Here is a 20,547-nt window from a genome sequence, read left to right on the forward strand (position 1 = left end):
TCGTTTGAGCATTGTTTCCACTCAGCTGTCATTTGCTGCTACTGTCAAGCAACTGTTTGATGCCAAACACAAGATTGACAGGCATGAATTTGGGCAATAGTTGCTGCAAGCCTCTTATAATTGACCAATTGGTGTGCGAGAAGGCGGGGCTTACAAAGAAGGGTTAAAGCAATGCAAATATGTGCGCACACACAAAGTATTAGACCAGATGCACATCACAGTGCAACTAAAGCCGAATCCCGGACATTTTCGCAAATTTAGAAATCCCTGCCGGATGCTTTTTTAAGGTCCGAAAAAGAGGACATGTCCAGGAAAGAGAGGACATATGGTCACCCTACGTTTGCAGCGGTGCAGAAATTACTTTTAACATGGGGGCGATGAGGAAACATTTAGAAAATTTTAAGTGACTACTACTAACAGAAACACGTGTTTTAATACTAATATGTCATGCTTGGGTGGGGACAAAAAGTAAACAGGACTTACGGTGCTGCCTTGCTGCCATCTTGACAAAGTGCTCCGGGATGCTTTCGCTTCAAGTGTTCGTTCATGGCAGTTGTACTGCTGTGATAAGCCATTTCCAATTTGCATAGCTTACACAGCACCACATTGTTGGGTCTCTGGCTAAAATACTCCCATGCTTTAGATGACCGTAGGTGAGTTTTTTTTTAGCTGCAGCTTGTTTTTCAGGGGAATCCATACTTAAACCAGGCGCTGCCATTTTAATTACTCCATTGCGACGCGCCGACGCATGTTATGCAAATCGACGTATTTCTGTAATCGATGACGTCGATGAATCATCCCAGCCCTACATGTTAGCACACTGAAACAGCATGTGATAGATTGTGAGCAGACTTATAAAGCATTGGCTTACATGTGATTGGCTAGGAGTTACCTAGCTAATGGTGTGATGATGTACAGCTGCTAGTCTTTCTGCTAGAACTACGCTGCGCTTACATTTCCATGTAGTTAAAAGAGTAAAACATTAGTAAACCCAGTCTTAAAATTTCAAGGCTTCAGATCTTGCTCTCTTGAACGTTACTTCAAGAAGGGGAGGGGGGGGGGGGTCTTGTTTCTAGACTGAGAGCTTCCTAAAGGATACCAGAATAAAGTTATAATGGTTACTCCATTAACTTAGAGCATGGTGTTGCTTGATTATCTGTTATTGTAAATGATATAGTCAGGCTAATCCTGGTGTATAAAATTATATTTTACGTTTGGTCCAACAGAGAGCTTGGGCATCTTGGGTTGAGATGCATAGAGAGTCAAAAATTTGGCATCTGCGTGGAAAAGTTCAGAAGGTCAAACTGAGTCTGCCCCATGTCACTGTCCTGTGGGGTGCAGGGCCTTCTTGACCAGTGGCCCTTTTTTTTAAATCATGCTGTTTTGCTGTTTTAGCAGAATGATTATTCTCCTGAACAACCATTTGGCACTCGTTAATTATCTCAAATCAGCAACCTAAAAGGAGCTTCAGTCTCCCAAAAGGGGACTCCCTGAGGGGAGTGCGATCTTTCTGACAGTTCTTTTGTTTAGTGATGTGATACAGGATGGAACTGGGAGAGGGCGCCTCCGACTTTCGGCACCAAATGTATAGATTCACAGTTTTATGGCCTGGAAAGGCCCTAAGGTTATTCCTCCAGAAGGTTCTGCTTATTGCTTTGTGTGTCCTTTGGAATATTTCGCTGCATGGTGCACTTAAAGTCCTACAAGACATTTGGATTTGAGTGGCTGGTTCTCCCGAGACTGCACAAACTGCACATTTCGCTGATCTACATTGTACACCCCAGGAAAAGATGGCAGGAACGGCAGCAGCAGGCGAGTCTTTGCCCTCGCTATTCTCCCACTATTGCAGACACAGTTTCTTTTTCTCTGCTGCCCATTTGCCAATTAACTGACGTGTCTCACATGATGCTTAATGACTTCTCAAGGTCATTCTCACTATGGAGGCTTGCCTCACACAATCAAACAGAAATTTAAACCTGTAAAACCTTTTAAGCTGACACCTTTGTGACAAAAATTATTGATTCATTTAAAGGACTACATACTGTGGCATAATGAATGCTGGTATGGCATAAAAAAAAAAAAACACCTTTGAGGAGAGATTGTGATTATTTGTGCTTGTTTCCTTTGTTGCTCTTGGGTAAAGAAGGGGATAAAATTGAGGAGAAGAAATGAGACAAGAAATGAAACATGGGTATAAATGTCAAAGATAGTTCCGCTCTTTGAATATCATTGCCCGCAGGTCAAAGGTCACAGAAGTGAAGGGTTACAGAGTTTGCGAGACATGTCAGCTCACGCAATGACACCCAGCTGAGAAAGGGCAAATGGGGTGTCTGCAAAAACCATCTTCCCCACAACAATAACCATAGATACCGCCGTTGTTATTTCATGAAGGGATTGTTTTGCGTGCAATCTCGCCCCGGTAGATCCGATCGGGTTGTGAATATTGTTATCTTGCTGTCAAGAGGAGTTAGGCTGATTAGAGGTGAGAGCAGACCTTTAGCAGAAGTTGTTGTCTTGTCATGGAGCAAATGTCTTCCTTTACACAAACACACCCTAGTTTTTTTCCCCCTCCTTTGCTTGTAGAGAGGCCATGCTCTTTATTCCATTAGGTCTCCATCAACCTTCAATCAGGGATCCACAGTTAGTAAAAACACATCTGACAAACACTGATAAATATTTTGAGAACGAACCAGAAAGCTTACAACTATCAAGAGCGCTAAAAAAAAAGAGTATTCCCCACATACTAGGCACGATCATCATTGAACTCTGTTTCAAATGGATTCTACTAGGATAACCCTTTATTTTCTAGCACATTCTATATGAACATAGATGGCCCCCTGTAGGCTTTTTCAATTACACTGTACTCTAACAGTGGAAAATTAATCTGCTGTTTTGAATGCATGCCACATTTGCTGCTTATTTTGATATTCTGCAGAGCTTTTATCTAACAAGCCGCAAGACTACTTTAGGTCGCCTTCTACCTAGCTGCTGCACATGTCATAATGCCATTCTTTATGTCCACCAAAGAAGTTCTAGAGATGTGTTGACACAGCATTTAGGTCATTGCTGCTTTGTAAAATGAGATAACAGTAAAGTCCATCACTTCATTGCAGTTAAGTAGAACAGAACAGACGCAAAAGAAGAAGATTTGAAAAGTAGATACTCTTATGTTTTGTGTGGGCACCGTAGCGTTTGTGGGGAGCACAGTTGCCCTCTCTTAAATGACACCCATCTACATTTTGGAGCCGATATGATATTCGACCTCTCAACATGGGTTGGCACCTATGAAGAGGCTAACAGATTTAATTTCTTTTACCTCTTTGTCTCTCAGATTGATATTGGTTCTATTTATTAACTGCCTGTGCTAGTTAGTTATTCAGTCAATCTCCTATCATTTACCTCACTGTTCACTTATTAAAACAGATGCTGTGGGGTTGCTGCTCTGTCTTGCAGCTTCTTTCCTTTATGAGCTCAAATGCAGATCTTAATCAATAAATAAACTGATTTTGTTTCTCCACCAGCTGTGGACTTTTATGAACCCATTTCTTGCATGGGTATTGGTATCTTTGTAACGGCTTGGGGTTTAAAGAAGTGTTTTTTAAGGTTAAGTAGGGATACAACGATATAGAAATTTTGGCAAATAAAATAAAATAGTGAACGGTGGATTACAGCAGTCAAAAGAGAGAAAGATGCCAAATTTTCCATTTGAAACCCCATTGCAGTAGTGCTGACTATATATTTTTTTAATTAATGCCAGGTTTATATAACACAAATAATAATGTTAAAAATGTACACTAAATAATTACAAAAATGAAAAAAAAAAAAATCGTTGAAAAAAAGAGTTTACTCTTTGAATCAAAATAAAGTAAGCCATTACATCATTTGTTTTGAGTAACTAAAAAACACATCAGCTAATATTCGTCAATACCGATACCAGTGTTTCATACAGAATTCAGCTCTTGCAGTGGGGAGAAAAGCTGCCCTTAATAGAAATATTATTCTTATATAAAATTGGTAGCTATATTATATTATATTATTTAGTTAATTATTTATTATATTTATATTATATATTAGTAACATAAATATTACATAAGAAACAAATATTGCAAAAGTTTATCTGTAGCCAGCTACACGTTGTCAAATTAACATTGAAAAACTGATTAAGTGTGTTCATTCAGTCAAGGATTCATCAGAATGTGCACATTGTGATGGGGCCCACTTTTCCCTCATTATTGTTTGGAACCCAGTCAACTTGAATATTATATAATTGTAATTTTATGCTAAATAAAATAATAATAATAATAATGGTTATAATAGTTCTGTTTTAATAACTAATAATAACTATATTACTATTATTATACAAATAATATTTCTCTAATAATTGCTTAACTTGTATGCGGCATTGCTATGGGATCTGCTTAAACCCTTGAACCTTTATTTGGCAGAAAACTGCAGGAACTTTCTGAATGGTATTTCAATATGGTAAAATGCTCATATATCCTCTTCTGTACACAAAAGCCTGGTGTTATAGGGTTGTTTTAGATTTGTGTAGTAACTTGTAGTGGCCAATTAATGTGAATTTAGAGCACTGCAAATATAACATAGTGGAGCGCCATTGCTGAAAAGCAGTGCAGGAAACACTGACCTGTACGGGCACCAATATATTGCATTCCTATTTAAAGGGTTGCATTTTGTATACCTGGGGTTCTTGGAAGAGAAAAGGCAGAGCTATTAGGTGTGATTGTTAGTGCGAAGAGGAGTCCAATGTTGGTGAAGAAGTGATAAGAAAGGAAGAAGTGTGAGTAGTGTTGGTAGATAAAAAATGGAAATAATGGGTGAAGGGTGTTTTGGGAAAGAGGGAGTGTTGAAGGAGAGAAGGGAACTGAGAGAAAGCAGCTGCAGGAAGATGAGGAGGCTGCGATTGGATTAACCAGAGCTCGTGTGTTGTGTGTTAGAGTGAAAGAGAGAGAAAGAAAGCTCAGTGTTTTTGTGTGTGTTCAGAAGCCCACCTCATCCTCTCAGAAACTTGAGACTGCAGTTAGCTGCCTTAGTAGCTGTATTTCCCCTCCCCTCAGATATACACACACAATCACACTACTTACTCATCTACTTTCAGGCTATTTGTAAAGCTTTTAATGTGTCTCTATAACAAGCAAATATTGCATGACAAGCTTAAACAGAGGAAATAATTTAAAGACAAAAATATTGTGTAAGATATTTAGCTGGCAGATTCATCCTCATTTTACCAGCTCTCCAAACTCACTGCAATACTCATCAAGGGCTCCCAAGCGCAGCTTTAAAACCCATCTAAATAGTCTCAATATGATTTGTTGTTGGAGGTAAAACAGCTTGTTAGCTGGAGAGGTTGAGGGGTGCGCAGTATGCATAGTTTCCAGGGCGCGGAGAAATGAGGCTGCGCTCTTTCTCTATGTCCGGCACAGGTGTGACACTGTTCTGCCACCTGCCAGCTACCTACAGCCATGTCAAAGCCCCACCTGGAGCTGACACAGCCTGGCATACTGCATACATCGAGTAAAAGGAAACAACATACACACACTTACCCACATACAGTATATACTCGGTGAAGTGCATGCACAGAAAAAAACTAAACCACAATGCTCACGCAACCTTGACAGAGGAGATATCTAAGCAGAGACCTTGCACCATATGCAGTGTAGCACAAATCCCGCATATAGCCATGGCTATATGTAAGGCCATAGTAAGTGTTGATGTGTAGATGTGTAAAGTCTTATAACTGATGCTGAAGCTGAGCAGGTTTTTCTCTTTCCCTCGTTAGTGCTGTTCAGAATGTCGGCATTGTCAAAATGTTTCACATGGTTGAACTTCTCCATGGTACTTTAAAATAGCAAATTCTCATGGAAAATTCAAATGGGTCGCATGCGCAACGATATCGATGGAAGCCCGAATTAATCATGCATGTGAGCTGCTCTGCATTTGTCAGGAGAGCTCACATTTTAAGGAGTGCCCGGTTGATGAGCTCGCACGGATCCTGTCAGTGGAGCTTGGATAGCAGAGCACAATTTGGCTTCAAAGACCCCGCGCACATCCATGTCCAGGGTTGGGAGGGTTACTTTTAAAATGTATTCCACTACAGATTACAGAATACGTGCTGTAAAATGTAATTTGTAACGTATTCCGTTAGATTACTCAAGGTCAGTAATGTAATCTAGATACTTTGGATTACTTCTTCAGCACTGGTAGATTTTTTCACTTGTTTTGACAATAAAAACTCTGCCAGTACAGTAAGACAAAATACATATGTTAAAAATACATTCTCTGAAAAACCTAAATATCTTATGTAGTGTTGCTTCTAAAACAAGATAAAGTAAACTGATCATGTTTTCAGGATTATCATCAAGAATAAGATTTTTGTCCTAATGTGAAAGATCTTACCTAGAGAGAAAAAAATATAATCTAACTTTTATTTTCTTGATAAAAAAACAATACGACTGTGCTTGGTGACAAGTGCATGTAAAATGGCTAGAAAAAGCATTTTAGCTTAGCATAAAGATACATGTTCACATGACAATTTACACAAGGTTTATTTCTATTTCTACTGCTCCAAACTTACTTCAAACTTACTTCTCTGTCTGCTCGTATGAATGTCACACATCTTAAGAAAGTGTTTCACCACTGTTCAAATGCACTTTGTATCGTATCATAAATGTTTTCCAACTGAATAGACTAAATATTCCATTAAACAAATGACAATAAAATGCAAAGTAATCTCTTCAGTAATTAAAATACTTTTTTAATGTAACTGTATTCTGATTACCAACGATTTAAATTGTAACTGTAGTGGAATACAGTTACTAATATTTTGTATTTTAAATACGTATTCCCATTACATGTATTCTGTTACTCCCCAACCCTGTCCGTGTCCCATATGAAAAGCATATTTTGCGCTCATAAAGTCAAATGAATGTGGATAAGGTTGCTTCATCGCTTGACGGAAATGCGTACGGACGTGGCTGACATGAGAGTATTAAAATAAAGGTACACCTTAAAAAAATTTCTATATCGATATTTACACATTGTATCGATAACATTGGATCATTGGTCATTGGATCGATGCATCGATCCAGATTGATGGATCATTACACCCCTAATATATGTGTAGGGGTTAGAGAGAGAGAGAGAGTGGAAGGGTATGTGAAAGAGAAAGAGCATGTGGGGGTGGGCAGTGTATCTCTGAGCCTGTCACTGACAATCAGCTCGAGGTATGAGGCTAGTTAACAGACAAGGACAACACACGCATAGACCAAGAGAACTCCCCCCTCTCACTTTGTTCATCACCCAACACATAAACAATTTCATAACACAGATCTGTGCAATTTTTATAGCACATCCACCAAATACTCACTTAGATATGGCCTCGCATCTGATAACGTAGGCCTTTCCACATCACATGCAGCGCTTGTGTCCTAGGAGCGATCACAGCGATGGCCAGGGTCCAGAGCATGTCAGTGATTTGCCACTGGGTGTGTATGGGTGTGCACGCAAGGCAAGGCCCAGCAGGCTGTTTATCCCACACTGCCTAAAGGATGCGAGTTCTGTAGGTCGTACTGCGGCAGGCAGAGGGCCAAACTCTCTCATATTTCCATCAGGAGCCCAAGGATTGAACTGGTCACTGGAGCCACACAAATTTATGTGTCATCCCCGAATCAGATGCTCACCAATTTTCTGCTTGCCTTGGCAGTGAGCTGGGATTCTACCAGCGGCTAACAGAGCCAGCGGTCCCATGAAAGCATGGACTAGATAGTGGTTTCGTTGTGCAAAATGCACACATCTTTTTCCTCTCAAGAAATCCAGCTCTTATTTGAAAGACCTTCTATGAATGCATTTACATGCACACCAATAATTTGATAACTACCTTAGATCAGGTTATTCAAAAAATTTGACTTTTGTTTACAGTTTGTTTACATGAAATTTGAAATTATCTAGTTGTTATCTACTTTTGATGTCAAAACTTAAACAGTCATGTGCACAACACGTGATGTCAGTGTAAGTCGATACTAAAATAAAACAGGTGTAACGATACCAGTGTTTCTGCAGTACCGGTAGTACCGACTCAATTTGCTGTCTGACTGACAGATGGCTGCTTACAAATGCTCCCACGCCCATTTGAGTGCGTGTTCTGTGACTCCTTTACACTGTAATGGACAATTAATCAAATTTACATTGTGATATGTCCTACTATGATTATTAAACTGCAAATGGATGATTTAATTAAATAAAAATACAGTCTTCATGTACTGCGCGCTGCAAAGTGAACATGTGATGCTGCTTATACGCTCAAAAAATTAGCATCGCACAGCGTGTAGTAGTAGCTGCTTATTGTAGCAGATGAGTGCTCATTCACCTGCAGACAGTATACAGTATTTATATAATTAAATCGCAGCATTGTGCACTTCGATAATCACACTGGGTCATAGAACCCATATCTTATCTGTAGGTGTGAAACTACCGTCAAAACGCAGACCTGGACATTTTTCATGGCAAAATAAAAGTTTGATTCAAAATAAAAGCTTGACGTGTGACATTTAAGAAATTGTGTCAGAAATATATTACTATTGTTTAGTAAAATGCATATGATTATTATGAATATTATTATTATTATGTTGAACCTATATCTCACAAGCAAGAGTGCTGTTGTACTAAATGTAGAAGTTTTCATCAATGTTTTCATTTATAATGTGATGCTTTGTTGTGCAGCACTTTATTTGACAAAAATAAGACACGTTGTGTTTTAGATTATTTTTTGAGTATCTTTACTAAACCTCTTCATTTGATGACAAAATTGCAATGGTATGATGAAAAGTAATTGTTCTATTTTCATTTTATGTTTGGATTCATTTTGGATTCATTTGATTAGACTCAATTTTGATGATGTAATTGAATCAAACTTTAAAACACGTAATTCAGAAAAAAAGGAAACATGGAATTTGAAAATAAAAAATTTCATACTTAATAACTTAAATCAATGTTTACGTCACGAAGGAAACATGCCATTGTTTTAATTTATAATTTACATTGAAATTTAACATTTTAATAGGCTAAAGGAGTGTGTTCAATAGCATATTACCAGTTTTTTTCTGTGGTATCGAAATTTGTATCGAGAATCATTAAATTGTACTGGTATCGTTACGAAATACTGAAATTTTGGTATCATGACAACACTATCTGCGCACATTGGATAAGCCGGTAAGAACGCCAGTAAAGATGTATACATGGAACATAAAATCAGGGTAATGGGTAAAAATATATGCATGTCGATCGATTTATGCTTAAACCGTTTATGACCCTACCCTGATAAAGGTAACCATTTAAGGCATTTACATGACCTTACACGTTGTCGGCTTATTAAGCATACTTGGTGTAAGATAGTGATTGTAAACGTGCTCACTGTTTGCATGAACATGACCATGGGGTAATAACCTGTATATTATGTAATTTTTCAGTGTCTTCATAAGCATGCAGCACAGTGTAACTTCCACGAAAACATTCATTTTTGTGTGGCGGTTCATCAGCACAGCATTGATGTTCTTTGTCTTTATTTGAAAACTCTGCTGAACCCTCACCAACACATTAGCCGCACTGTCATGTTGGGCGCTAATTCGTCTCCACAGAAGATCTGCGAGAGAGGTTAATTTAAGGCCAAGGAGATCCCACGCACAGAGAAAATACAGCCATTCATCCAGAGAGAGAGAGAGGGAAACGGCAAAATAGCGACGATGGATAGAGAGAGGGAGAGAAAGAAAGAGAGTGGGGTCAGCTGATGAGGTCAGCATTGTGAGATTTGGAGCGAGTGGGTAGGGAGAGACGCAGGTGTTTCACCAGACCCATAGCCCAAAGGAAAAACACTGCCTGTGTCACCAGTGCTGCCGTTCTCCACATGCACCCTCTGTTCTCCCGTCTCCTGTCGTCTCCTTCACTCATCCGTCATCTTTTCCAGTCCTTTCATTTCCTTTCCTCCCATTCCTTCTCTGTGCTTTCCTTCCTTTTATTTAGCGATTTTTACCTGAAATTTACATGAAAGACAGTTTGGTTTCAAAAACATTCTCAAACCGATGTTTTCTGCCTCACAGCAATCTCAAGTGTTTGCTGTGTCAACCTGTATGCAGCTTTTTTCACACAAATGCATTTTTCATTATTTAAATAATCTTAGAATGGTTTCAAGCAATTAAACCCTCTGACAATCAATCATCTCTCCATCATCCAGTCATTTAAGTGAAAAAAAAAATGTATTTCCTTTTTTTTGGCGGTTTAAATGATTTCAGTTTGGCCATGGAACAATCATGTAGCTGCCTGTCCATCTAAAATTATGTTTTAAAAAGTGTTATCTTGTTGGCTAGATCACTAGGAGGAAGAAAATTATTTATCAACACTTTAAATGGTATTTACAATGTGCTTACCTAGAAATACAGTGTATCTGCTTAGAAAAATTAATCTACATAATTAAAATTCAATATTAATGGGATAGTTCACCAGAAATGTCAGTTCTCTCATCATTTACTTACCCTCATGTTGTTTTACATTTCCTTTTATGTTTCATGGAACAAAGAAAGTTATACAGGTTTGGAACAACATGAGGGTTAGTAAATTATATTAAAAAAATCATTTTAAGGTGAACTATCCCATTAATATAGAACTTCACACCAAAATGTAGTGTAGGAGATCAGCAAAAACTCAAAACATCAGAGATCCGCAAAACGGCTTTCAGTATTCAGCTGATTATGTTTCTGCAGTGCCTTGTACTCAACCTCATCTATTACTCCACAGATCTGTCATTATTTAGTCACCCTACATCAACCCAGGAAGTGAATCCTGCCTTTGAAAAGCAAAAGGTCAGAGAGATTCCTCTGAGATATTCATTGGACTCTTAGACGGTAGCATGGAACCCATCTCTTAGAAACAGACACAAAGATAGAACATGTGTCATGGGCCAAATGAACAACAGCCATCATTACTGATTTAATGAGGCCCGCTTTAATGATGGGATAATATAATCAGGGTGTGGTCCTTTGCTATCCACTACCGTCCTGGCTGAGCCAGACCCATCACAGTCACTCAGGGGAGAGAGGCAGAGAAATTAAAGAGAACTGTTTTGGAGATTTCTATCAATCCTGTAATATAAAGAGAGAAGAGGAAAATGTGTCAAGCAAAAGTTAAATGAAAAATTGCTTTTATACTGAGGCATTTATTATACAAAGTCCCTTAGAGGAGAAGAGGAAGAGAGAGAGAGGTACTCAATGAGAGAAGCAAGGGAGGTTGGAGAAGAAAAAATCCATTCGGTAAAGTAGATGCGGATCGATGGTGACGGAGCGGAGCAGTCTTGGTGCATGCCGTCCCACATTAATGCCCTGATTGATCTACCAGAGTGGCAGCCTGACCCGAGGGCTCTGAAGGAGATGTCCCACAGAGGAGGAGAGCCCACGCAAAACATGGGGAGAGAAAAACAAAAATCAATACGCATAGAGAACTTTACTGACCCAAAGTTAAGATACAAGAAATGTATGAAGCTGCATACCTGAATGGGTTCTGACAGCTCGCATCCCCTCTGGCAGTTTAGTGCACAGGAGGGTAGGAGTCTGGGGCTAGTGCGGCGACCTCTGCAAATATTTAGGAGAACTGTACCTACCGCCTGTAGTCTTTGTTAACTCAAAATTTGTTTATTTATCTGACTGAGTATTATTTGTAAGGGATTTTGTCCAGGGCTATTTACTGGACTCCTGCTGTTTTGTAAAAGGAGGTAAAAGATGAATGAAGGTAAAGGTCATCCACTGGCAACATGCACCTGCCTAGTATGAATAAGCAAAAACCTTTAAGTATAGCTTGAGAAAGAGCATTTCAAGTTGAAATCCTCCTCTTGTCCTCTCCTCGGTGGCTTTGAATCCCATGAGAGTGCATGAAAAAACAGCTAGATCATATATATATATATATATATATATACACACAGGGTTGGGGAGTAATGAAATACAAGTAACGGGAATAAAAATACAAAATATAAGTAACTGTATTCCACTACAGTTACAATTTAAATCATTGGTATTTAGAATACAGTTATTTAGAAAAATGTATACATATAAATGATGCGATCCAAAGTGCATTTGAACAGTGGTGAAACACTTTCTTATAATGCGTTACATTCATATAAGCAGACAGAAGTACATTTGGAGCAGAAGAAATAGTTTACCTTGTGTAAATTGTCAGCTTTACGCTAAGCTAAAATGCTATTTTTTAGTCATTTTACATGCATGTTACCAGGCACGATCATATTTTTCATCAAGAAAATTCACATTGGATCATAATTTCTTTTTTCTAGTAAGACCTTTGATATTAGGGCAAAAATCTTATTCTTGATAATAATTTTTGTATTGTTTCTGTAAAAATATCTAAAAATTCTTAAAACAAGATCAGTTTGATTCATCTTGTTTTAGAAACAACACTGCGTAAGATATTTTTGTTTTTCAGAGAATGCATTAACATGTGTATTTTGTCTTACTGTACTGGCAGAGTTTTTATAGTCAAAACAAGTGAAAAAATCTCCCAGTGCTGAAGAAGTAATCCAAAGTATTTAGAATACGTTACTGACCTTGAGTAATCTAATGAAATACATTACAAATGACATTTTACAGCATGTATTCTGTAATCTGTAGTGGAGTACATTTCAAAAGTAACCCTCCCAACCCTGTATATATATATATATATACACACACACACACACACACAGTGCATCCGGAAAGTATTCACAGCGCTTCACTTTTTCCACATTTTGTTATGTTACAGCCTTATTCCAAAATGGGTTAAATTCATTATTTTCCTCAAAATTCTACAAACAATACCCCATAATGACAACGTGAAAGAAGTTTGTTTGAAATCTTTGCAAATTTATTAAAAAAAAAAAACGAAAAAAAAAAAAAAAAATCACATGTACATAAGTATTCACAGCCTTTGCTCAATACTTTGTTGAAGCACCTTTGTCACCAGTTACAGCCTCAAGTCTTTTTGCATATGATACTACAAGCTTGGCACACCTATTTTTGGGCAGTTTCTCCCATTCTTCTTTGCAGGACCTCTCCATCAGGTTGGATGGGGAGCGTCGGTGCACAGCCATTTTCAGATCTCTCCAGAGAAGTTCAATCAGGTTCAAGTCTGGGCTCTGGCTGGGCCACTCAAGGACATTCACAGAGTTGTCCCGGAGCCACTCCTTTGTTATCTTGGCTGTGTGCTTAGGGTCATTGTCCTGTTGGAAGATGAACCTTCGCCCCAGTCTGAGGTCCAGAGCGCTCTGGAACAGGTTTTCGTCAAGGATGTCTCTGTACATTGCTGCATTCATCTTTCCCTTGATCCTGACTAGTCTCCCAGTTCCTGCCGCTGAAAAACATCCCCATAGCATGATGCTGCCACCACCATGCTTCACTGTAGGGATGGTATTGGCCAGGTGATGAGCGGTGCCTGGTTTCCTCCAGACATGACGCTTGCCATTCAGGCCAAAGAGTTCAATCTTTGTTTCTCATGGTCTGAGAGTCCTTCAGGTGCCTTTTGGCAAACTCCAGGCGGGCTGTCATGTGCCTTTTACTGAGGAGTGGCTTCCGTCTGGCCACTCTGCCATACAGGCCTGATTGGTGGAGTGCTGCAGAGATGGTTGTTCTTCTGGAAGGTTCTCCTCTCTCCACAGAGAAATGCTGGAGCTCTGTCAGAGTGACCATCGGGTTCTTGGTCACCTCCCTGACTAAGGCCCTTCTCCCCCGATCGCTCAGTTTGGCCGGGCGGCCAGCTCTAGGAAGAGTCCTGGTGGTTCCAAACTTCTTCCATTTATGGATGATGGAGGCCACTGTGCTCATTGGGACCTTCAATGCTGCAGAAATGTTTCTGTACCCTTACCCAGATCTGTGCCTCGATACAATCCTGTCTACAGACAATTCCTTGGACTTCATGGCTTGGTTTGTGCTCTGACATGCACTGTTAACTGTGGGACCTTATATAGACAGGTGTGTGCCTTTCCAAATCATGTCCAATCAACTGAATTTACCACAGGTGGACTCCAATCAAGTTGTAGAAACATCTCAAGGATGATCAGTGGAAATAGGATGCACCTGAGCTCAATTTTGAGTGTCATGGCAAAGGCTGTGAATACTTATGTACATGTGATTTTTTTCATTTTTTATTTTTAATAAATTTGCAAATATTTCAAACAAACTTATTTCACGTTGTCATTATGGGGTATTGTTTGTAGAATTTTGTGGGAAATAATGAATTTAATTCATTTTGGAATAAGGCTGTAACATAACAAAATGTGGAAAAAGTGAAGCGCTGTGAATACTTTCCGGATGCACTGTATATATATATATATACTTTATATATAAAGCTGCTAAGAGTGACCTCCATTTTGTGGCTGGCACTCTCAGTTTTAACAGCACCTCTGTGACGCCAGTTATCTGCAGCTGGGGTGTTTGATACGGGCTACAGGCACATGGAGATGATTGTGCAAGCTGCTTCTGAGTCTGGTGTGATTCCAGTTTGGGTCGGGTTGGGGTTCAGCATGGGTTGTTTGGATGAGAATGTTCTGTTGTGATGAAGTGGCTGATTTATTGGACATAATGTGAGCAGATGAGAGAAGCATGGAATATTTGTATGATACAAAGTAATATAACATCCCTGTTCCATTGGTAGCCAATGATGGATTGCTTTAGGTGTGCATCTGCTTTGTTTTCTACTGTTGTATTTAGAGCCCGACCGATATGGGATTTTTGAGACCAATACCGATACCGATTTTATTCACCGATTACCAATATGGTGGCCGATATAATTCGTTTTTGAACTGTAATGAAAACAGACCTTTTCTATGTGGATTTTTCACCAATTTTGCTATGACTATGCAAAGGTACTCAGAAGGCTGCTTTCTCAAACAAATATTTTTATCAAAGAATATTTGACATTATTATTTTACATTGTCAACAATTCTAGAAATGAACACTGAGAAAATAAAGAATAAATAAAAATACAATAAATAGCTTAATAAACATCAGTACTGTATGTTTAGTATGTCAATTGCTGAGCATTGGAATAAAGAATAAATAAAAATACAATAAATAGCTAAATAAACATCAGTACTGTTTAGTATCAGTCAGTTGCTGACCATTAAAATAAAGAATAAATAAAAATAAAATAAATAGCTAAATAAATATCAGTACTGTTTAGTATCAGTCAATTGCTGACCATTGAAATAAAGAATAAATAAAAATAAAATAGATAGCTAAATAAACATCAGTATTACTGTTTAGTATCAGTCAAATGCTGACTATATTAATATTGTCGAGACAAGAGATAAACAGCGGCAGTGGTGTTACAATGTATTCTGCTATACAAGTTCAGGGGAAACTTTCAACAGTGGAAAACCAGACTTTTAAATATTACATTTTGTAAATGCATTGACTGGAATTGTTCGGTTGAAGGGGGTACCAAACTGTGAATCCTGAACAAAACAGTTTGGTGAATACATGTTTACACATTAGCTTCCACTCAGCTGATAAGCAATGAAAGTAGCTTCATGATTAGCTAGTTAGCTATAAGCTCGCTGTCACGGAGAGTAAAAGACAGACGTTGTTTATTTTACTTTCCAGCATTGCGTTTCACCAACTAGGTAATAATATAGCATGAAATCAACACTCAACAGACACAATCTACCACCGCTGAGCTGCAAAAAGATGCTCTGATGTTTATCTTTCAGTCTGCTACATTACAGACTGCACTGACAAACTATAGCTCAGAGTCAGCTGGACAAACAATGGAGTCGGAGCGCGCTCTGCTGGACAAACTACGCTATGACACCAATTCTAAAGCATTGTTTTCTACATTATATGTTCTGAAAAAAGTTGTTATATCGGCGCATATCGGTAAAATATACACCGATACCGATATACCGGTGAAAGGCTAATATCGGTTGATAATATCGGCCGACCGATATATCGGTCGGGCACTAGTTGTATTATGAGGTTTTTGGATTCTACACCCTAATATCTGCTAAATTGGATGTGCATGCCTTTGTTTGTATATATTTTGGAGCCAATGACAGAGCCATGTCCGAAATGCTAATATCCTCAAAAGTTTTTAATACAAATGTTGATAACCACCAACTGTAACCGATTCGTGCTGGTTTTATCGGTGTATTTTTAAGCATCTACATTTTTGTGTGCGTATGTTGGTGTAAGTCAAAAAGTTAATTGAGAATGTTAATGTGAAGAGAAAAGACTTTAAAGGATAGTTCACCTGAAACTAAGAATTGTAATCATTGAATCCCCGTAATGATGTTCCAAACCCACACGACTTTCTTTTTTCCATGGAACATAAAAGGAAGTGCTAGGCGGAATGTTAGTCTCATTCACTTTCATTGCGTCTTTTCTCCATACAGTGACATTGAGATGGAGGAAAGGAAGTCATACAGGTTTGGAGCAACATGAGGGTGAATAGTAATGATAGAAGTCTCAATTAACTTTCTCATTAAGCTTACATCCTCCATCCTATGGCTATTCTCTTCTGGCTTATGTGATAAGTGATTTAAAGAAACAAATGTTAATTTAATTTACATGTTTGCTTACATTGCTATGATCACAATTGCTATGAGCAATAGCCGAAGTTGTTTTGTTTTCTCAATAAAAGCAATATAGAAAAAGAGAGAAAATGAGACAGAAAGAAAGTGAACAAAAGCCATTTCTCCATTGTTACATCTTCCATATTTGATTCCTGTGAGCTTTGAGAAAAGGTCAGTGAAAACAGAAGATGAATTCATTTATAGTCTGTCCTCTCCCTTCTGTCACCTGCGGAAATTGATCTGTCCTCTGTAACCAGAGTAACAGTGAGTGTTTTTTAGACCTTACTGTGAATGATGCACCAAAAAATCTGATGCATCAGTTGGCTGTGTCATCCCAGTTGTCATTTTGAACGATTCAGCATGTGGATCTGATGCTTTGGATTGGTTCATGGAGACAAACTGTTGTTTCACTAGAGAACAAATACACATAACTCACATGGAAATCAAGTTTCAAGCTGAATGTACACTGATGTTGCATCACTAGAACAATAAAAGTGTGTTGTTACACCCTGCGGTCCTCACTAAAACTAAAAAACAAGGTGGCACTAGAGATTAAAAACAAAAATCCCATAAGGCTTTTTTTTAAATTACAGACCCATGCCCTAGATAACACAAAACTGAGAGCTGTCAGCAATAATCCACCTGTCTGCCCCATTCCTCTCTCATTAGCTGACAGTCCATTTTTCTCTATATCCCAACACCTGGGCGATTTCGTGAAAGTTTTAAAGATCTGCAGAGGACACGGAGCACTTCCTTACCACCCCTATCTGATGCAGAAGTCCCCTCCATCATGTATTGCTGGATGGCTCCTATTATACTCCTCTATTCCATCCATCAAACATAAATGTCACGCTCATAGTCTCCCTCTTTTCCTAAATTGGCTGTTTTCGCTGTTCGCCTTCACAGCTCAAGCTTTTTGTGGCAGCCTCGGTATTGGTCCTTTAAGGTCTTGTTTACGAAGCTGGATTTGTTGGAAAAATCCATGATATTAAATCTACAATCAGGGGCCTTGCTGTTTTTTCACAACTTGCAGTTTCTCATATATTCAACCCAAATTCGTTCAGCTTTTTTCCACGGTCTGGAGTGTAAAAAAATAAATACCTCCATTTCGTAAGTGAATAAGTAATTCTCTATAGCAACTGTTCTTTGCACCTATAGCACCCAGATACACTATGTGGTGCCCTAGCATATTTAAACCCCATCTAAATTCAACCAGATTGAAATAGTTTTTGAACTGTGCCATTCCAGTCCAAATCGAAGCCACCTATGTGTTTTAGTGTGCCTGGAGACCGTCAGGAGTGTTTATTTGGTATGGAGTATATGGGTATGTTTGAATATTGACCCTGCCCCCCTTCCCGTAGGGATCGACAGAGACTCAGTGGCGTCAGGCAGACCTGCCGCAGCTCCAGGGCTGGGCTGAGAAGGGACTGCTGACACAGCCAAAGATGGTAAGGAGACTGCTGCCCACTAACCGCCATTTTTACCCCCATTAATATTCTGCTATATTGCTACTATGAAGTTTGAGATGGCGGCTGCATGCAGGGGTAGAGCACGCCTTGTATAGAAAAATTTGGGTTTTAGAAATAATAATAAGTTGAAAATAAAAGGGGAGGAGGGTCTTGATGGACTTGATAACATATTATGAATGTATGGTGTATTGTCAATATGTGTAATATTTGTGCCTCATTTAAATGTCTTGTGCTAGTAGTAACTATTATGTGCACATTTAGGGTGTGAGTATTTTCCAATAATTTTTTTAAAAGGATCATCTTAGATCATGAATATATCAGTTTCACATTTGATTTGCAATAAAGTTTGATTCCACTCAGAACAGCCCTTTATTTCTCCTTTACCTGAACCTGAAGACTATTACCAGTGTTGTTTTCCCCTGTATTTAGCTGTCACAGGGCCATATAAATAAGAGCAGACATCTATAGGAGGGAGAGCACTAGCATCAGAAGGCCACGGTAATGACTGGAGAGCATTACCAGTAAAAACACACATCGGAATAGAAGCCTGACATTTCATCATCTTAGCTAATAAGGCCATCAAAGTGCCGCGTTGAAATGGCAGGTATCAGAGACACCCACCAAAATGCATCTATCCGCAGTGCTATGAAAACACACACACCTCTGGCTCTGTATGACTCAGGGACATTGGACTGGTTGAACTTGTATTTTTATCCCTGTCCTGACGTCCTCTAAGGCACTTATGTAAGACAGAGTGGCAGAGCCTCTTCCTTCCCGCATTCACACACATGCAGACACACACTCTCATGCCCTGAGTTGAGCTGAGCAGCGTTCAGAAACAGTCGGCATATCTGCCATTGCGTTGGAAAAAATAAAGGAGTGTAATCTGGGGCTACTGTTCGGTTGAATCAAAGGAAAGATGATGTCTGTCCCCCAGCTGACACCAAGGCCTTAGTGATGGCTTAGACTGTCTTCCTGTTTACTTGCCTAGCCTGTTTGTCTGTCTAACTGTCTCAATGCTTACTACAGCTACAGCACAGATAGAACAAGCTAGGCTCTGCCTTGGCTAGCAACCAAACCAGAGATTTCCAGTGAAGTAGTTTATATCTTACTATTCCAGTTTAAGGTGCTGTAAGTGACTTTTTTTGAATGCCACACATAAAATGTCCCCACTACCTGACAGACATCACTGAAATAGGTGTGATATGAATATCCTGAAAAATTGCACCTGTCTCAGTGGCAGACATAAAGCCTCTGTAAACAGCAAAAAAGTGGCGGGGGAGCAGCCTGCCCTTTTTTTCTGAAAAAGCTCTCTGGCTTTTAATGTGTATGGGTTGGCTAACATGTCTTTTGAGCATGGGGTTTTGAAGAGAGGGCCTGTGGTTGAAGGGATTGGGGACGATCTAAGTCAGGTAGAAGTTAGTAAAATGACTGAAATTGCTAACAGCACAATTAATGGAGAAGAAACACACAGGTCACCATTCAACAATTGTTTTAAGAAATTTACATAAACAGTATCCAAAAACATTTCATAAAATTGATGCAGCTAAGACACAAAACTCCTTTTCACCTAGCTACTATAATTGTAATATTTTTATTATGTGGTAATAGTTTTATAAAAGCGAAAAGGCACTTATGGCTGTGCTATATTGTGAATCATGCCTAAACGTGTGGTCACACTACCCTCCACACTCCTTTCACTTCCATTCACATGCATCCAAATTCAGGAGACCAGAAAAGCAAGCTCACGTGAAAATTATTTTGCAATTCGCTGCAGAGGAAAATTCAAGTTTGGTGAACTTTGATCTTTGAATTCGGATGACAAAAAGATGTGTGACCAGTAGAAGATCGAAACGTCACACACTGACAACTTGGCTCAATACAGAGAACACATATTTCAAAGCAGGAAAGTGGATAGATGGTATATTTGAATATTTTGGATATAATATTATTTATGATTTATTATTTATTAGAAACCCTCAAGCATGAGATGACATTCTGTCCATTGCGGTGCCCGAAATAATTTTGCATGCTCAAAGCCTACTATTACCACATCTTAACAACATCCTTCAACTGTGCCTACTGTATATTCACAATATCGCACTGCCTTTTTCTTATTGCTTAGTGACCTTCTATCTTACAAAAATATTTCCCAATATGAAAACAAGGGAGTTCAGGTACAGAATAAAAAGGCAGCATTTAAGTGCTGATGAAATCAGAAAGGATCAGAAAGGAAGAACAAGCCTTTAATTGGCCATCGAGACACAACAGGTCTCTGGATGAAGGGTGTCTACTTTCATGATCCATTTCTGGAATATTTCAAGCTCTCTTCCCATGAGGTTTGAGCATTTTTCTTTTCTGAGAGAACAGTGCACAGCAGGAGCTGCAACCAGACTTAATAAGTCTCTCCTTTCATGCAAACACACATAAACACACACAAATAAACACATGCACCCACACCAA

The 20,547-nt window shown here is 38.9% G+C and overlaps 1 protein-coding gene across 6 annotated transcripts in view; it reads left to right on the top strand.

Moving 5' to 3' along the window:
- Positions 1 to 20,547, top strand: part of elavl4 (ELAV like neuron-specific RNA binding protein 4) — a 134,460-nt gene that overhangs the window by 38,697 nt on the left and 75,216 nt on the right. For all 6 annotated transcript variants that reach the window (XM_051653937.1, XM_051653941.1, XM_051653936.1 and 3 more), the window contains exon 2: positions 17,977 to 18,063. In XM_051653937.1, coding sequence (XP_051509897.1) covers positions 17,977 to 18,063 — 87 coding nt within the window. The remainder of the gene's footprint in view (positions 1 to 17,976; positions 18,064 to 20,547) is intronic.

The sequence above is a fragment of the Myxocyprinus asiaticus genome, chromosome 24 (genome assembly GCF_019703515.2).
Source record: "Myxocyprinus asiaticus isolate MX2 ecotype Aquarium Trade chromosome 24, UBuf_Myxa_2, whole genome shotgun sequence".
Taxonomy (NCBI): Eukaryota; Metazoa; Chordata; class Actinopteri; order Cypriniformes; family Catostomidae; genus Myxocyprinus; species Myxocyprinus asiaticus.